The sequence below is a fragment of the Macadamia integrifolia genome, chromosome 10, assembly GCF_013358625.1.
Source record: "Macadamia integrifolia cultivar HAES 741 chromosome 10, SCU_Mint_v3, whole genome shotgun sequence".
NCBI classification, from domain to species: domain Eukaryota; kingdom Viridiplantae; phylum Streptophyta; class Magnoliopsida; order Proteales; family Proteaceae; genus Macadamia; species Macadamia integrifolia.
In genome coordinates, this window is record NC_056566.1 from 24,145,109 (window position 1) to 24,164,599 (window position 19,491).

The window sequence follows — 19,491 nt, forward strand, 5'->3', positions numbered from 1 at the left end:
TAGTTATGTTGATTTTTTTCTTACCTCATCCTATTTTGAGAGAAAGAGAGAGAGATATGATGATGATGGTGGTTGTAGAAAGAAAGAACGGCATTGAAGAAGATGCAAGGAGAGAGAGAGAGAGAATTGAGATTTCTCAGGAGAATCGAAGGAGGAGTCCGCATATATTGGATTTATTTATTTATTTAAAAAAAATATTAGACAAGTTAAGTAACCATGTCCGTCATCTCTCCACCCTAAAAACTAGGAATCAGTTACAATATAAAAAACTAATAGATGGTTTAGATTAATCTAATATTAAATGGACGGTTAATATTAAAAGAAAGTGAAAATAAGATTGCAATACGCACGTCGCTACCACTCGCCCTATCATTAAATCGATAATTAAAAAAAAAATATATATATATATATATATATATTGTTTGGCAACAAAATTCTTTCCTAAGTTAGCTGACCATGATGGTGAGTGCGCGGGCGTGCCAAAATCCTTCATGACTAGATTCAATGGTAGATCTGACTTCGACCAAGTGACTTGAGCTCTCCTCTTGCCTCATTCACTCCAAGGACTTTTAATGTTCTTTGTAGAAACGTGATGCAAGGATTGAAAAAGATGAAGACAAATGATAGTAACTCATAGACAAGAGGAAAATATAATCTTGTTTCTGTTGATGTTCAATATATCATAAATACGATCTACTGTTTTCTGTTGATGTTAAATAAACACTCTATAAACAATATCAGTTGTCTCTGTTGATATTAGACATACCAAAAGCGTGATTTGTATCTTTGTTGATAATAAACATACCAGTGATCGTTACGCAATGAAATGAAGTATATGAGTTGAAGAAAGTACAAGACTTCAAAAGAAAATATTAACCTAAAACATGAAAGATAAAAACGGAATGAAAGATAGATTTGATATTTAAGTTTGTTTGATATGTTGAGGATGCCCTCTTTCTTCCACCATAGTCCTTTTATAGTTTTATTTGCAAGATCCTGCTTTCTTAGCAATTTTGTAACTGTAGAAACCCATGTGCCATGTTCTTAGTGGGGTAGTTCTTGGAAGTACACTCCCTTAATTAGTTGTAACTGTGTTAACCGTTTAAGCCATGTGTTTTGTAATTTCCCTAGAACTAACCCACGTTTGTACGAACTATGTTGAATGACGATCTGTCAAGCTGGCCAAAAATTCATAATCATGTAACTAATCGCAAAAAGTCGCAACGATCAGCTGACCGTAGAAAATCACAATCAATTAGCTTACCGTAAAATGTCACGATCAATCATCTGTTTGTATTCGATCAGTTTGCTCGATCAACCTAATGGTTATTCTAACCAATCAACTCCTTAATACAAGGTCATCGTTTTTTTGGCCAATTAGAATAATGGCCAACTTAACCGGTCAGCTCCTTAACACAATCAATCAATAAATTAACATCAATTTATTGACCGATTGTCTTGTGAGCCAGATTTGCTAAAATCGGGTACCAACATACACAAGGTGGTAATTTGACTTCGACTGTCTAATGTATGATAGTCATATCATCCTCAGTCTGAAGAATCTCTCAAAATTCATCACAGTTTTATAGGTGGGAAATTCAAAATTTGGAAAATTTTGATTAAATGATTCTTTAAATCAACCCAAATTTTGAAATGGATTTTCCATCGTTACCGCTATGCCTTGATTCAAAATCAAAATAAAGAATTCCCAAATTTGCATTTCTGGAGCTCTCATATGAAAGGAGAGAGAAATTGGAACATATGTTACAAACAAACAAAATGTACACTTTATATATCAAACTATAAACACAAACATTATCCATAGTCCCAAACCACAAATAAAAATAGAAAAAGCAAAGTTGACAACCGTCTAGGATTCCATAACGAGATACTTATAAAAGAAAGAAACCATAGAAAAAACAAACTTTGATGGAGACTCGAGAGAATCAAGTAGGTGTGATTAATTATGAGAATAGCTTGAGAACCCACATAAGCAAGAAAAAAAAAAAAAAGTAGGCTTCAATAATATGAAAATATTTATTAGGAGAAAAAATATTTTTCCTTTCCTTGGTAACTAGGAGAGAAAGATTTACCAAGCAGAAGAGGACGCATTGATGCAACATGTGTACAAGGATTAAGTGAGAAGTCAAAGTAAGGATACAGATCGAATGAGAGATGAGAAAAAGGTGTACATGGAGGTTTGGGTTTGAATATCAAATGGTAATGATTATATTAGTTCTTTTCTCTTGATTCTTAATTGAAGTTAAATCCCATAAACATAGATGCTTCTTCCAAATTTTTTTTTTTCAATGGTGATGAAGACGTAGATATGGTTTGTTTAGAAAATTGACGCCCAACAATCCAATTGATGCCCATCTTCCCCAAAGAGAAACCACCTACAAATCCTCTCCAATTAAATTACAAATACAACAGAGAAGGGGAATAATGAGATTTGAGAAAAATACTACATGAAATTTTAACAATCAGAGAAAGAGAGAAAGTGAGAAAGTGAAAGAGAGTGAGAGGAGCAGAATACCTATTCGGAATGAGGCATAGTCATTGGTAGTTTGCAGAAACCTTCGTCGGTGGCAAGGTAGGCAAACCAGAGACAATAGTGGGTTGTGTGGCTTCGACAGAACCGTTCTCTCAATCGATTGATTGATTGAGAGAAATTATCTGTTCAAAATAAGGCAGAGTCGCCGACAATCGGTTGTGTCCTTCGTTGGTGGGAGAGTAACAAACCAAAGAAGATCGTGGGTTGAGTAGCTTCGGTAGAGAATGTCTTCCAGTTTTTTCCTTTTATACTAGGGTGGAAAAACTTCTCTAATATCTAAGTGTTAGTGTTGAAACAAACTCAAATTTGAGAGACATTATTTGTAATATGAAAATTTATTAGAAACAGATGTCTCTCTTACTTAGGGTCATCATAAGGCCCATTTGATAACATTTCAAGAAATACGTTTCTATCGTCTTTTGGTAGAAACAGAACAAAAAACGTTTGATAAAACTGCTTCATTTCACTTGTTTTTAGAAATAGAAATAGAAATTTTTACTTATTTATTGTTCAAGAAACGACCTAGGCGAAACAAGCTACTTGTTTCGCTGTTTCTAGAAACTACTCGTGGCCATTCTTTCGCTGGTTACTATCAACTTCCCGAAACATGACTTATCAAACACCTTCAATTCTTTTATGTTTTTTGAAACAAAAACATAAAAAACGTTATCAAATATGCCCTTGGTAAACCAAACAACCCAATAAATTAAAAACTAAAATTTTAAAGAATGGCTTCCTATAAAAATACCTAACCAAACACGTCATAAATCTCTTGTATCTTAGTATATATATATACACAAACGTATTATACTCGCGAGTTTTCGCAAGGTGAACAAGGCGGAAACAATAACAAAAACCAAAACCAAAACCACTACCACTATCCAGAATTGCATTTCAAAACTGCCAAGGCCAACAGATAACTCCAATTCAGAGTTTTACACGTGGCAGACGTGACGTAACGTGACCAGGGGTCCAGGACCATCATTCACGCTTTTTTTTTTCACTGAGGAATAGTCTCGATCATGGCGTCTTTCAAAACTGAGCTTCCATTCGCTGCATCCTCTTAACGGTAGTTATTCACCAATCGCCGTTGGCCCTTTGTCACCATTATCAAATCACCATCAGCCCTGTCGGGAGAGCTGAGCCTGAGTGTAAACCAGTAATGTATTCCCACTTGCTGCTCACAGACATTGATGGCGGTTTAAGATCAGATTAACTCCTTTGAATCTTCAGCTTTGACCTTTTTATTTAGCCTGAGAATCGAGAATCCAAGAGTCATGATCCTTTACGACTCTTTCCTACCTTTTCCCAATAATTAACCCCCACAAATATGCTTTTGCAGAAGACATTGAGCCATCTCCTGCTTCACCTTTGATGAACGAGCTTTCATCTTTTCTCTGACTGTGAGCTATACTTGCCATCTGGTTCTTTACTTTGATACACCACCATCACCGCTTCTCCTACTGTAATTTCTCTTTCTTCTGATCTTGCTACTGAAATTGTAAGCAGAGGAAGGAAGGAGGTGCCCTTTTTGTTTGATTTGTCAGTGGTTACTAATTTCCACTTCGTAGAGTGAAGAGAAGTGCAAGATCATGGCGAATCCTAAACTTCAACGACTGCCGAGCCTCCGAGAGAGGGTCGAGGACACACTCTCTGCACATCGTAACGAACTCGTTTCTCTTCTTTCCAGGTTCTCCTCGCTTTCCTTTCGATCTTCTGAAGCTTGGGTGTTTTGATTTTCATTTCACTATTTCTCTATACCTTTCTTTAGGTTTTGTTTTGTTCATTTCTTCTTAATGTGTTGGGAAGGTACGTTGCCCAAGGGAAAGGGATTTTGCAACCGCATCACATCCTTGATGAGTTGGCTAACGTTGTCAGAGAAGATGAAGGAAAGCAAAAGCTTACTGATAGCCCCTTCATTGAAGTCCTAAAGTCCGCGCAGGTTCACTCTTCAACAGTTTTACACTTCTGATCTTGCACAAAAGTGTTATTTTTACTTTATTTCTGATCTACATGGTATTTGCTTTTAGGAAGCTATAGTTCTTCTGCCGTTCGTCGCTATAGCGGTTCGTCCAAGGCCCGGTGTTTGGGAGTTCGTTCGTGTTAACGTTTACGAGCTCATTGTAGAACAATTGAGCGTCTCTGAGTATCTTCTCTTCAAGGAGCAACTCGTCGATGGCGAGTGAGTACCTGTTCTCCTCCCTCACTCCTTTTTTTATCAGTCTCTTATTGAGCTTCCTGATTGGGATGCCCTATTATTTCTGAGACGAAATCTTGACGCTTAACATTTTGTTTCAGAGTCAATGAATCTTACATGCTTGAACTTGATTTTGAACCCTTCAACGCGACGTTCCCTCGCCCGAATCAGTCATCGTCCATTGGCAACGGTGTTCAATTTCTCAATCGTCACCTCTCTTCGAATATGTTCCGTAACAAAGACTGTTTGGAGCCCTTGGTGGACTTCCTCAGAGCTCACAAATACAAGGGAAATGTTAGTCTGCCGTCACCGTTTCTCCCCTCTTTTGGCACTCTGTTTCTGATGATTTCACCAACCTGCACACCATGCCATGCTCTAATACTTTATTACTTCTATTTCTTTGCCGAATTTCTCTGCTTTTTCTTCTAACTGAACTTCCAGATTGCTGCACCCAACTTCCTTTCCAGTGTCATGGCTTAGCAGGCCCAAACCCAGTTTCCCAACCAGAATATATAGAACGCAATGGCAGTGGAAAAAGATAAAGCAACTATGAAGGAACGAGAACATTCTGCCGAAGAACGTTCTTTGTTGCTAAAGTTGTCGAACATTAGAGCAGAATAATTTAAATTGGTTAATATGGTATGCAGGCAATGATGCTGAATGATCGCATTCATAGCGCATCCAGACTTCAGTCTACCTTGGCGAAGGCAGATGAGTATCTGTCAAAGCTCCCACCAGAGACACCTTATTCTGATTTTGAGCATAGGTGAGCTACTTAATTCATGTTTGATTGCTCTTGCCTCCTTATTCTTCATGGTGATTTATTTGTCTTTTGTTTTTAAAGGTTTCTATTGCTTACCTGATGTGCAATTCATTTACTTGAGTGGTTCGTTTCTCATCTACGGTTTATCCACTTGTAAGCAGATTCCAGGAAATGGGTTTTGAAAGAGGTTGGGGTGATAATGCAGAACATGTTTTGGAGACAATACATCTACTCTCTGACATTCTTCAAGCTCCTGATCCATCTGTTTTGGAGACCTTCCTTGGGAGGATTCCTATGGTGTTCAATGTTGTGATTCTATCCCCGCATGGATACTTTGGCCAAGCAAATGTCTTGGGTTTACCTGACACTGGTGGGCAGGTATTGTCATCATTCATCAATGGTTGTGTTTGTGGATCATATATGGAGTACAAAGTTGGATTCCTTTTTACCTCCATTTTTTAGGCTATGTTTGCCTGCTTGGTAAGCATATTAAGAATAGATTTCTGGGTCTAGAACACATCATGAAACCCGAGTCTTCTCTATTTTCTCTCTTCAGAATGCATTCTAACCCAAAAACTTCTCTGAGAATGCATATCAAATACAGCCTTAATCTCCAGATATGTACCATATTGACATTTAATCATTGTAATGTTCATGAACATCAGAATGGCATTCTGCTTAGATTTGAAATTGTTGTACAGATTGTTTATATACTGGACCAAGTGCGTGCCTTGGAGAGAGAAATGGTTTCGAGAATAAAGAAGCAAGGGTTGAATGTTACTCCCAGGATTCTTGTGGTATGTGCATTTAGTTTGCTTCTCACGAGGTAGAATTTATAATCAGTATGCTTTCCTTTGTTTTCCATAGGTTGACTTCATGGTTTTCCATGTAATACTTATACTCATGTTTGGTGCAAGGTTACTCGACTAATACCTGATGCAAAAGGAACGACATGCAACCAACGCCTTGAAAGAATTACTGGGACCGAACATACACACATTCTGCGGGTGCCATTTAGAAGTGAGAAAGGGATTCTTCGTAAATGGATATCAAGGTTCGATGTATGGCCATACCTGGAGAGGTTTGCAGTGGTAAATCTTTATGAACAATGGCATCCTGAGCTATTCCTTCCTAACATTTATTCAGAAGTCATCGTTGGGTTTTCTCCCTTTTCAAGTTTTTGCTTGTCAACCAAGTTTGTGGTTTGCTGAAATGGGTTGTAACTGCTGGGAATTTTGGATCATATTGAAGATGCCTGAGTAATGAAACATACAAATCCTTGAACTTCTAGAGCAATTGGAAATACAAAGTCAAAAAAGATTTTTATTTAACATATTAAAAATAAGGGTATAAACATGTTGGCCTTGGCAGATTTGGGTATTGACTATTGAGAAACAACAGAAATTCTCTTCTTATCACATTGTTTCTGGGAGTAGTTATGATTGATTTTTCTCCTCTGCCATCTATGTGGAGATCTACTGCTTAACTATTTTATTTCAGTTTTAATAAATATTTATTTGTTGAAAGAAAAGTCATTTTTTGGTAAGAATCCCAAGCACAGTTCCTGATATCCTGTTCTTCTTGGTAGTGGAATACTGTATCACTGGTAACATTGGTAAAAGTAGGAACTGTGCCAGTAATATTCCCACTTTGCACCCAAGTCTATTGATCCTCAATTTGTGCATCCTGCTTTTATTGTTTTTTGTAAATCACTGCTTCTCAGCTCTGACTATTTATTTTCAGTCACAATAGTCAACATAGTAGTTCATTTATTTTTGGATGTCCCTGCTTCTCAGCTCCCACTTTTGCTTCTCCCTTTATACAATATGATAGTAACCCACCCGTTGGGATCATTTTAACCTTGGGGAGATCTCTATGATGTGGACTCTAAGTTAGCAAAATTAGTTTGGCAAAACCATTATTGCACTATAGATGGGCATGTAAGTAACATTCACTGCTGCTGATATAGACATGTTATTTGGCACAACTATTAGAAACAAAAATGTTGAGGAACACAGTGAGATGTTATTACCAAAAAAAATAAAATAAAAAAATAAAGATAAAAATAAAAAGCAACTTAGGAAGAGATGTCTGTAGTCACCACATTGTAGAGACTTTTGTTGTTAGGTATCGGAGATAAAATGGCAATTCGTTAAACTTTTCTGATTCCTAACATACTGAAATTTTTTTGTTTCATAGCAATTTTTATATACTAGTAACTTAGGAGGAGATGTCCTGTTCAGACCAAAAATTGATTTAAGTTAGTTCATTTATGTAATTAAGGATTAAGATATTCTATGTAATATAAACATGTGGAATTTTAGATATGCAGAGATGAGGTTTCTGTATTTTATTTTCAGACAGTTTTCTTGGATTCTTACATTTCTATTACATTATGCAATTCAAATGAAATAAAATAGTCTATTTGTGGAAGTACAGTGTGTGTGTGTGTGTGTGTGTGTGTGCTTGCCTTCTGTAGGTATCATGGACCTCCGCCGGGATCGCGATATGGCGCGTAGCGCGTGTAGCCACGCTGGGGTTAGACCCTAATGAGATGAGATAGTATCCACTGGTCATCAAAATGCCAAGGGGGGATACACGTTATGGGTAAAAGGGAGTCGCCACCTAGAAAGGGTCTAGGACCTATAAATGTCTCCCCCAATCAAGGGAGAGACACTAATGACTCTGATGGATAAGGCTGGTTTGCACCAAGATTCTGGACAAGTGTCAAGTGACAGACTGGGAAGGTATTAGGCACCCCGTCTGCCCGACCCTAGGGCCGGTCTCCTTTTGTTTGATCAAAGTTTGTTTGTACCCTACTAACTAGTCCTAAATCTAGGTCACTGAAAACCCTGAACTAGGTATCTAAGCATGACATGTGAAAACCCTAAACCAAGTGTCTAAATTATGCTAGCTAGGTTATGATGCAAATAATGAAATGATTACGCTAATTAAAAAATTAAAAACCCTAAATGATTTAATTGATGTATGGTGAGTCTTAGATTAAGCTAACAAAAAAAGCCTAGACCTAGGATTAGTTGAGCAATTTGTGAAACCCTAAATTAAACTAACTCAATTAATTGAGCATAACCTAGATGGATGATTAATGAATTTATGAAATCCCAAATTGAATTAATTAGGATGATTAATCCCAATCCCTAGTAATTTGTGAAATAAATCATTGCAATCCTACTTAATCTAATTGGTAAAAAAATTTATAAATTAAATGAGATCTAATTAATTTATAAATAAAAAAATGAAATGGATTAATTACATTAAATGAATGCATTTTTACTAATCTACCTAATCTAGTACAGGATGATTAAACTAAACCTAAAGTTTAATTAAATTAATTATGAAACCTAATTGCACTAATTATGTTTACCTTAAGCTAATCTAAGATGAGTTGAACATTTTTCAAAATCCTAGTTAAGCTAATGAGAAGAGAAGTGATTAAAAAAAAAACTAAATTAACAAACCACAATTGAATAAACAACAATTGAAATGACTAATTAAGTTAACTACGTTACTTTAATCAATCTAGATTAGTACTATATTAATGCGAGTGAGGGTTGGAGTACAAAAGATATGAGATAGTAGAAAAACCTAGATCCCCAATACGCACCTAATGCTACGAGCCGGTTTGAGGGGGGGCCAGCCACGCCCTTGCTAACATACGCCCTAGACTACGTCCCATACATTATTTAGAGGGAAATAAAATGAAATCATTTGATTTTAAATTTTAAAATTAGCGGAATCCCAACCCTAAGTTTTAGGACTAGATACATTACAGACCTGAAATCAAACCAAAATGGATAAAAAAAAAAAAGGGAGGGGAAGATTCCACATAGAAAACATAAATGAAATAACAGGTTGTGGGCATTACAAACATGGACTATCTAATCAGCAAATTAAAGAAATAACAAAAACAAGAAAATAAAGAGGTGCAATCTAATATATCACTCACAAGCAGTACTATACATCCAAAAATTCAAATCTGAACAATCTTAACTCTCACCAGGGGCTGGGGCACATTGTACCAACAGTTAACTCTTCAAAGTGCTCCCAGCTGAAGCTTGACTGGAGAAGCATGGCTGGTTGATTGGAAATTTAGTTTTCATTCTAAATTGGCTGACTGGGGGACTTGCCAATCTGAACCGTATCAGCCCACATCAAGAGCCATATTCACTGACCATTTTCAGCCATACAACCATCGCCGAATAGTCGAAACTTCCAGAGGAATAAACCATTATAAGAATCACATATAATATGCTGAAAATATTTTCAGTGTCGCAATTGATCTGCATTCACATCTTTCTCCATATCCTCCCCCAAATCATACTCAACCACAAGGCCGAGGTTGTCAACTAATTTATGGTGCTGAAGACACCCTGAACAAAAACAGTCCCCTGTTCATAGGCCAATCGATTTATGAGGCGCCGTATTCTTTCACCACATGCGTCGCAAGTGAAGTGTACCAGCAAACTTCTCCTAGGAAGCTTTAGATCAATAGTTACTTCGTTGTGAGATTCATTAGCTGCATATTTGTCTTGAGATGGAGGAGGAGTTGCGGGTTCGGTGGCTGCCGGTTAGTGGTTGCAGCAGCAGGGAAGAAAAAGAGAAGAAGAGAAGAAGAAGAAGAAGGGAAGGAGGAGAGAAGTTGCAGGTTTGGTGGCTGCCGGTTAGTGGTTGCAGCAGCAGGGAAGAAGAAAAGAAAAAGAAGAAGAAGAAGAAGAGAAGGAGGAGAAGTTGCAGGTTCGGTGGCTGCCGGTTTGTGGTTGCAGAAGTAGGGAAGAAAAGCGAAGAAGAGAAGAAGAAGAAGAAGAGAAGGAGAAGGGATTAGGGCTTGAGATCCTAATCTAAGGGTTCATGTTTAAAGAACAAAAAAAAGCAAAAATAAATCAAATCAAACCTACTTATTAAGTGGGTATATTAAGCCACAAATAAAATTGATTCATTAAACCAAGATATAATAGTAATAGAAAACAAACTAAATTAAAAAAATGAAAAAAAAAAAAACGGATTAGCAAAAATCAACGGTTGGACCCAACGACCCAAATCAAACTATGTTGAACCCAATTAAAACAGAATAAACCCAATTGAACCGGAATTGACATTTAATAAAACACATTAAACCTAATTGAAACTAATTGAACCTAATTAAATCTAAACGAATTGATTAATAAATCAGAAGCTAATCTATTAACTAAACTAATTCTAAATTGCTATTGGGAGAAAAAAAGGAAAAAAAATAAATACCTTAAACCCGGCTTTAATCAAGAAACAAGGGGAGATAACCCTTGTGCTTCAAGCCCCAAATCGAACTGAACCGGACTAGATCTCCCGGCTCAAGGAAGGATTAATGTATTAAACTTTTAGACTTGGAGAATATTTGATTTTAGAGGGAAGAAGTTAGCCAAAACCTTAATGGGGCCATCCTCTCTCCCAAATTCTCAATTTTTTCTCCATTTTTGGAAGAGAGGAAGGACTATTCTTATAGCCTTGGGACTTGAGACAATTCTCTCTTATTTCCGATGTGGGACTAAAAAACTAGAGAGAATTGTCCAAAAAGGCTTGCTTTTGGACAAAGGGGTTTGGGCGCCATGTGGCACTCTTTGGTTGCTCGGAATGGAATCTGATACCGAACTTTGGAGTCAACTTTCGGGGGTCATATCTTTCAAACCGTTTGTCGGAATTCGACGTGTAATATGTCGTTAGAAAGCTCAGTCCGAGCACTATCCGATGATGTGAAACACGATTGTAGTCTCGACCGGGAATCTTTACGAAAATATGCATAAAGTAGGGACCCGGATCATATAATGAAAGAGAGAATCGGGCGTCGATTCTCATAGTTTTCGCATCAAAGTGTAATCTCCGACTTGAGGGGACAAACAACAATAATCCACATCAAATTCTAATTTTTGAAAATATTTTCTCTTGAAAATTTATAGGAAAAAATGGTCATTTTCTACTCTAAGTTTGAAAATTCTCCAAGTCTAAAATATCCAACATGTAATTCTTCATATTGTCATCATTGCCGGTGGGTGACAAAATTCGGTGTCTACACCTTCATGTTTGAGGGATATCTCTAACTGTTTTATGCTGTGATTAGGATGCATCAAGTGAAATTGCTGCTGAGTTACAGGGTGTTCCAGATCTGATCATTGGCAATTATAGTGATGGGAATCTTGTTGCTTCATTATTGGCTTATAAGCTCGGAATCACACAGGTCTTTTATCATTATCTGAGTCAGTGTTTATGCAAATACCATTGTTATTTAATCTATTAAGAACCAAATTTTATTTTGAATTGTTTATGTGCAGTGTACGATTGCACATGCACTGGAGAAAACAAAGTATCCAGATTCAGATATATATTGGAAAAAATTTGATGACAAGTACCATTTCTCATGCCAATTTACTGCTGATCTACTTGCCATGAACAATGCAGATTTTATCATCACCAGTACATACCAAGAGATTGCGGGAACGTAAGCCCATTCTTAAATTTTTTTTTTTTTTTTTGATAGATAAGTTCATTCTTTAGTGTGTTGATATCCAAATGAATTTGCATGCAAGCAGATTTATTTGTTTTACCCGTTAGGATATGCTATTATTTTGGGATGCAAATCCCTGGTCATCAATAATCGTCATATTATGCAAATCATGCTTTAGTTTATGAGGTCCTTTGATGTTGTATTTCCTAACACATGTATGTAAAATCTTCTCATGAATTGTATGTTGGTATACTTTGACTCTTCCTACTGAGGTAACCAGTAACCCTTGTGTGGTTGAAAATGAATTCACTATTTATTCTTGGAATGGAGATTCCATTTAGTTGTTTTCCATGTGAACCTCTTGGTTATCCTTGATTAATTATTCTAAAAACCACTAATTTTATCTTTGGAGTTTGGACTGCCTCTACTTATATTAGGGCTTAAACAGGCGATTCTTATTGTTTAATCTAGTACCAGTCTTTCGCTTAAGCAAAGATCTTGACCATGTTAGATGTATTAAAAGTAAAGATGGTAAATTACTAATAAGGGATGAGGACATTAAGGAGAGATGGAAAATTTATTTCTGCGGTCTACTAAATGAAGACAATACCAGTAATCGTAGCTCGGAAGGTTGCATTATCAATCAAGACACCACATGTTATAGATATATACGAAAAATCAGGGTGTCTGAAGTAAAATAAGCTTTAAGGAGAGTGAAAGTAGGTAAGACATGAGGCCCAAGGCCTAGATGAGGTCTCAATAGAAGTGTGAAAGAGCTTAGAAATCCTTGGTTTATTTTGGCTAGGATTATGAGTACAAAGAAAATGCCAAATGAATAGAGGAGAAGCACAGTGGTTCCTATTTACATAAATATAGGTGATATTCAGAGTTGCAGTAACACTATAGAGGCATAAAGTTATTGAAACCCACCTAAGAATAGAAATTATTATTACGGAGAATCAATTTGGTGTTATGCTAGGAAGATCTGAGACATAAGCTATTTACTTGGGATACTCATGGAAAGATATAGAGATTGCAATAAGGATCTCCAAACGGCTTTAATTGAACCTAGAAAAAGCTTACTACAAAGTCCCTAGAGGGTTATCTAGCAAGTACTTGAGGAGGGAAGTGTTTCAAGTAAATATGTGGACATAATTAAAGATATGATGATAGTGTGGTGACTAGTGTAAGAACTGTGGGGGGAGGGGTCAAGGTAGTGATCCCTAATTACAATTGGGTTACATAAAGGATCAACTTTAAGCTCCTCTATTTATTTTTGCTTATCATAAGCCCCCATTTATTTGTGCTTATCATGGATGAATTAAACAAAGGAATTTATGATGAGACAAAAGCAAGGATTAAAGTCAAGTTGGAGTTATGGTTATCTAATTTGGAATAAAAAAGGTTTTAAGATAAGTAGAACGAAGAAAGAGTATATGGTGTGTAACTATGAGGACGGATAATGAGGTAGTGAAAATTGATGAGAGGGAGGTTCCACAAATTGATCATTTTAGGTATATAGGCGCAATCATAAATAAAGAAAGTGATATAGAGGATGATGTTTCACAAAGAATTAACATAGGGTGGATGAAGTGGAGAGGTGCATTATGAGTATTGTGATTGACGTATTTCTTTAAAGCTTAAAGGAAATTTTTATTAGACAGTCATACGACTATGATGTATGGTGTGGAATGTTGGGCAGTTAAGAAGCATTAGGTAGATAAACTTGGTGTAGCGAAGATGAGGATTTTGAGATGGATGAGTGGTAAAACTAGGAAATATAAAGTAAGGAATGATCATATTAGAGCTGGTTTGGGTGTAGTTCCGATAAATGATAAACTATGAGAAAGTCGTTTGAGGTGGTATGACCATGTTCAACGGAGGTCTTTGGTCACTCCAGTATGGAGGAGTGATTTGATTTAGATTGAAGGATCTAAAAGAGCTAGGGGAAGGCCTAAAATGATCTGAGGAGAAGTGGTGAGGAAAGACATGCATAGCTTAGACCTTGTATCAAGTATGACTCAAATAGAGCTGATTGGAGGGCAAGGATCCATGTACCCGACCCCATTTAGTTGCGACAAGGTTGAGTTATTGTTGTATTATAGTTTTCCATGTCATTAGGTGATTTGCAGTGTTGTACCCCATGAACTGCTTGCAATTTCTTCTAATTTTGGCCCTGAATTTTCTTTCTATGCCGATTAGGTGCTAAAGGAGCATAGTCTCAGGGGGTTTTCAATGTCCTCAGAAACCTTAGGTTAATTTTCCGATTAACTGCATCTATTTGTCACCACTGCACATTTGAGTGACATTCCTCATGCAAAACTTCTGAAACATATGGCTAGAGATCCAGCAGTCTCATTGGCTCAGCAAAGCCTCTGTTTCATGATATGCTGAACATTAGGAGACTAGCAAGGTTGGTTAGTTGACAAGTTCTTACGGTGACCATTAACCTGGAATTTTGACTAGTGAGTCATTCATGGTGAGTGGTGGCCAAACATCCGCACGGTGTTTTCAGACCAGTGCTTAATGACCTTCGATGCAAATATGAGAAGCAAGCAATAGATTAAGACATAGAAGCCACAACCTAGGATTTAGGAATTTAATGCACTCCAAAAGCTCTACAGGATCCAATTCCATGATGAACCTAGTGATATCATGAATTCCTACTAATTCCACCAGTAGTTGCTTTTTGTGGATCATACATGTTCTTTCTCCTGAGACTTGACTTGTATGTTGGTCACGATAATTCTTTTCTTTTGGAACGTTTTCTGTCAATGCAAATTATTTCTCTTTAAAGTTTAAATCATTTAATACAGTACTCAATTTTTTGTCTCCTTTTCCTTTTGATTTCATAGTTGTAGATATCGTTTTATCCTGATCTGCTTTAGTTTCTTCTTCTTCTACTTTCTTTCCTCCTTGTCATGCACTTGATGCTTGGCCATTATGATTTCAGTCTCTACTCTGCGTAAGCTTTTCAGTATAATTATGGAATTTATCTGCAGCTACCAAAAATTGTACCTCAAATGAAGCTTTTCATGTTTTATTTTCCTTTTCCGTTTCCCTTTCCCTTGGTATGCATGCTTTTATGTTTTCTTACCTATTCTAGTATTCTAGTTGTGTTGATACTTAAAACAGGTCATCTTCACACATCAATATTATTTGTTAAGGTTTTTTACTGCTTTTATCAATTTTCTTTGTTAAAGTTTTTGACTGCTTTTTTGTCAGTCCATAAATTGTAAAGATGCTGGACTGCTGGTACCAGATGCATCAAAATGTTATTTTGCATGAATTTGCCTTGTTAGATAACATTTTTTATTTGGAGGTGCTCATGTCAGTGCAACAGTTGTTCAATGGTTCTGGTTCTTTAATGATGGCTAATCTTCTATCCTGCTTTTCACAGCAAGAATACTGTTGGGCAGTATGAAAGCCACACATCTTTTACTCTTCCAGGGCTGTATCGAGTTGTTCATGGCATTGATGTTTTTGATCCAAAGTTCAATATAGTCTCTCCTGGGGCAGATATGAACATTTACTTTCCGTACTCAGAAAAGGAAAAGAGATTCTTTGCCCTACATGATTCAATTGAGAATCTTCTATATGATCCTGTGCAGAATGATGAGCACATGTGAGTATGTTTTGGTATTGCCGCCTCTATATGAAAATTATGTTTAATTTCATTGCATTTGCGTATTTGTGATCAATCATCTTCTTCATAATCCTCTCTGGCTCCCATCATGCTTGGAAGAATATTAATAGAATTATTTCACTGCCCTTGTACATTGATGTTCCAAAAATAAATGAAGAAAATATTAAAATGATACTTAATTTTTGTTTGGACTGGTCAAGTCGTTTTGCTATTTGCATAGCTTTTAGTTCAGAAAATCTTAACACCACTGACATTAAAGGAGGGTAGATTCCGTCCCTGTATTGGAATGCAACCCACTGTCAGCTGGGATCCCAACCTTGTGTCTCTTGCTTTTTTGCACTTGCCATGCACTTGGCAGTAGCCCTTCCTTTCTATTGTTAGTAAAGCTTGCAATCTTTTAGGTGAGTCAGTTCAGTTACTCTGCTGGGTTTTTATCTTACAAAATTTATGAACATATTTAGCCAGGGGCTACAGTACTTTGTATGGTCTGGGGTCCCAATCAGGAAGGCTTGATGGTTGGCTCCGACCTCAAAAGAATTATGATAATTGGATGGTTCTTAATTATCTGGATCTATGCATTACTCTTTTTTAAGTTTTATGTGACTTCATCGAAGATACTTGTCTGGTGTCAAGTTTTATGATTCGGAGATGCGAATCTGTGCTGTAAAGCATGTTTTGACTGGTTCAATCAGTTACTCCCTGGCTTTGTCTAATAAAATTTATGGGAATGTCCAGCATGAGGCTCAAATCCCCATGTATAATATTCCTGAAAAATCAGGATCCACATATGGTTGGGTCCTATTTAGATATTATGTACACCATGAATCAGCATGACCAGATGGAGGCTATTTTGAAACTTTCCTCTGGTTATTCAATAAAGAAAAAGCAGCAGTTGTATCTTTTGTTAAAGCTGAATTCTAGTAATCTATTGGGTCAGTCCAGTCATGGGAACAAGACAAGTGTCCCAGACCTTAATAAAAGTCTGGGGTCTCATAATCTGATATTACTAGGATTGAAATCAAAGCTGCTGGTATTCCTTCATAATAATCTTAAATCAGATAGGTTGTAACATGTGAACAATATTTATCTAAGTTGCCCCTGATGCATCTTAACTTAATTGATAAGAATGTAACTATGTAAGTTATCAGAGTTGGCTATATTTAAGTTACCACCAATCAAGCTCCCTGATGTTTAACTACATAGTTGTGGGCTGAAAGTGAACTAAGAATATTTTAACAAGAATAATATTGCAATTACAGGCCATTGTTTGGAGCAGTGGCAGAAGGTTGAGGCTGCCAGGGCAAATGCCCAGATTTGAGTCTTGAGAGTAGCCACTTTGAGCAAAAAAAGCCAGAGATTAGGAGGACCTTCTCCAAACTCACCCCTCCCAGGACCTCGCATAGGAGGGACTGACACTGGGTCATGACCCCTAATTAATAATGCAATTACTAATTAGTATTTGCAGTTCATAATCTGATAATTTATGTGATGCAGTGGCACATTAAGTGATCGGTCAAAGCCCATCATCTTTTCCATGGCTAGGCTGGACCGGGTGAAAAATATAACTGGGCTGGTTGAGTGCTATGGTAAGAATAACAAACTAAGGGAACTTGTAAACCTGGTTGTGGTTGCTGGTTACAATGATGTGAAGAAGTCCAGTGACCGTGAAGAAATTGAAGAGATTGAGAAGATGCATGGCCTCATAAAGCAGTACAAGTTGGATGGCCAGTTCCGGTGGATATCGGCCCAAACGAATCCAGCCCGCAATGGTGAGCTTTATCGCTACATTGCTGATACAAGAGGTGCCTTTATTCAGGTAATTGGTGTGCCTTCTTTTGATCCAATTCCTCCCTTCTACAAACTCCCTTTTACATGCAGAAAACACACATTATTTAACTTAGCTCTTTGCTTAAATACAGCCTGCTTTCTATGAAGCTTTTGGGCTTACTGTTGTTGAGGCCATGACTTGTGGTCTTCCAACATTTGCCACTTGTCATGGAGGTCCCGCTGAGATAATTGAACATGGTATCTCAGGTTTCCATATCGATCCATATCACCCTGATCAAGCAGCTGAACATATGGTCGCCTTCTTTGAACGTTGCAAGAAAGATCCCAGCTACTGGGATAAGATCTCTGGTGCTGGACTGAAGCGAATCTATGAAAGGTCTATCCTCTCTATGCAGTTAGCTAAACACTTCTGCATATTATTTATGTGGAATCAGTGTTATGCAAGCTTGATTTACCTAATTACCATATCAACTTGCACCAAATTTTTTTTTTTTTTTTAACCAAATCAACTTAAATTTTTGCAGGTATACATGGAAGATATATTCTGAAAGGCTAATGACATTAGCTGGAGTTTATGGCTTCTGGAAGTATGTGTCAAAGCTTGAAAGACGAGAGACCCGGCGCTATCTGGAGATGTTCTACATTTTAAAGTTCCGGGATCTGGTGAAGATTTCTCATTCTGTTTCCTTTGCATACAACATTGACCAAGGTGTGCTGAAATGATTATAAAACCCTTAGTAGAGTTTAGGGTGGCATGCCATGCACAGTTGTATCCTATGTCTGCATTGAATAGTGAATTGCAACCAAAAAAAAAAAATGATTTGGATGGGTTTGAGTAAATAGTTGCACTTTACCATGATTTATGCTTGATCATTGAGCATGGAAGAACTTTTTCACCTTACTTGAATTTTTTTGCAGGCAAAATCTGTTCCACTGGCAGTTGATGATCAAAACTAGAAGCCGGTGTGCATGAATACGATGGAATTCGATCTAGATCTCCAGTGAATAAATTATTTGTGAATATTTTATCAGGATTCATTTAAGCTTCCATGTAAATTTGTTTGTCTATCAAGACTATTTGAATTTCGTATGTCTCCGTGAATCTGTTGTTACAGTTCAGCTTTGAGCTAGTTGCGTTGAAGAAAAATGCATGTGGGTCTATTTGGTCGCGAGGGGAATTAAAAAGAAGGGAAATGAAACTTTCTTATCTTGAAAAGTTAACTTTCATAATCATTATCCCACTTGATTATGTCACTAACTTAAAATAATTTCATTTTCTTTGCATTCTAATCCTTTGTGGTTTTGAAAAGTAAAATAAAAATTACATTTAAAAAATATCATTACTAAATACTAGACATTGTAATAAATTTACATAGTTTTGTCATTCCCAAACCTGGTTGATGTTCGGGAATGAATATAATTTTATTTCATTTCATGAAAACATTTTTTTTCCCCTCAAATGTATAGGTAAAAGAACGCCAGTACCCTGCTGTGTGCAGTGCACACCAGCATGTGAGCCAATAGGTGGGGAGTGGGAGTGCATGAGCATCTTCGGTATATGGCGGGAGAAGTTAGCATGGTCTTTTTACAACCTGCTATGTCTAGGCTAGTGGGAACGAAAGTGGATATTATCCTTTCTCCTATATATATATATATATATATATATATATATATATATGCACTATAAATACATGGTGAACTAAATACAAACCGGATCAAACCCAACATCAAGACAGCATAACTAAAGGGAATCGTAACCAAAGTAGATCCCAAACCTTCTCTATTTGACTGGTCTTATAAACATAGAACTAAGTGAAAAGACCACCCTACTCCGTGGTTGATACCTCGACATAGTCTCTCATTGGTCCATATGTTAGTAGTAGCCATGTGGCCGGATAATGATCCCTCTCCCAATAAAAAAAAATGAATAAGGGAAAAAGAACATAAAAAGTGGCGTGACTTGCATGGTTCTTACATCTAAATACAAAGTTGGATGAAATGACTATTTTATTCCCTATTGATGCTTTATTATGTGTTCTCATTGGCC

General features: G+C 36.8%; 1 protein-coding gene across 2 annotated transcripts; it reads left to right on the top strand.

The window, feature by feature from the left end:
• The first annotated feature begins 3,609 nt into the window (after nt 1–3,609).
• On the top strand, nt 3,610–18,534 carry LOC122091871 (sucrose synthase 2-like). Of its 2 annotated transcripts, none has more exons than XM_042662080.1 (15): nt 3,610–4,244; nt 4,364–4,496; nt 4,585–4,736; nt 4,853–5,045; nt 5,399–5,517; nt 5,676–5,892; nt 6,216–6,311; nt 6,432–6,605; nt 11,627–11,743; nt 11,838–12,004; nt 15,411–15,635; nt 17,151–17,472; nt 17,576–17,820; nt 17,969–18,153; nt 18,363–18,534. In XM_042662080.1, exons 1-15 carry the CDS (start codon nt 4,147–4,149, stop codon nt 18,386–18,388), a joined length of 2,469 nt encoding a protein of 822 aa, XP_042518014.1. In that variant the 5' UTR covers nt 3,610–4,146; the 3' UTR covers nt 18,389–18,534. The 2 variants fall into 2 exon arrangements, with proteins under 2 accessions (XP_042518014.1, XP_042518015.1); XM_042662081.1 differs by having other exon boundaries at nt 3,611–4,244; nt 17,969–18,107.
• The last annotated feature ends 957 nt before the right edge of the window (nt 18,535–19,491 follow it).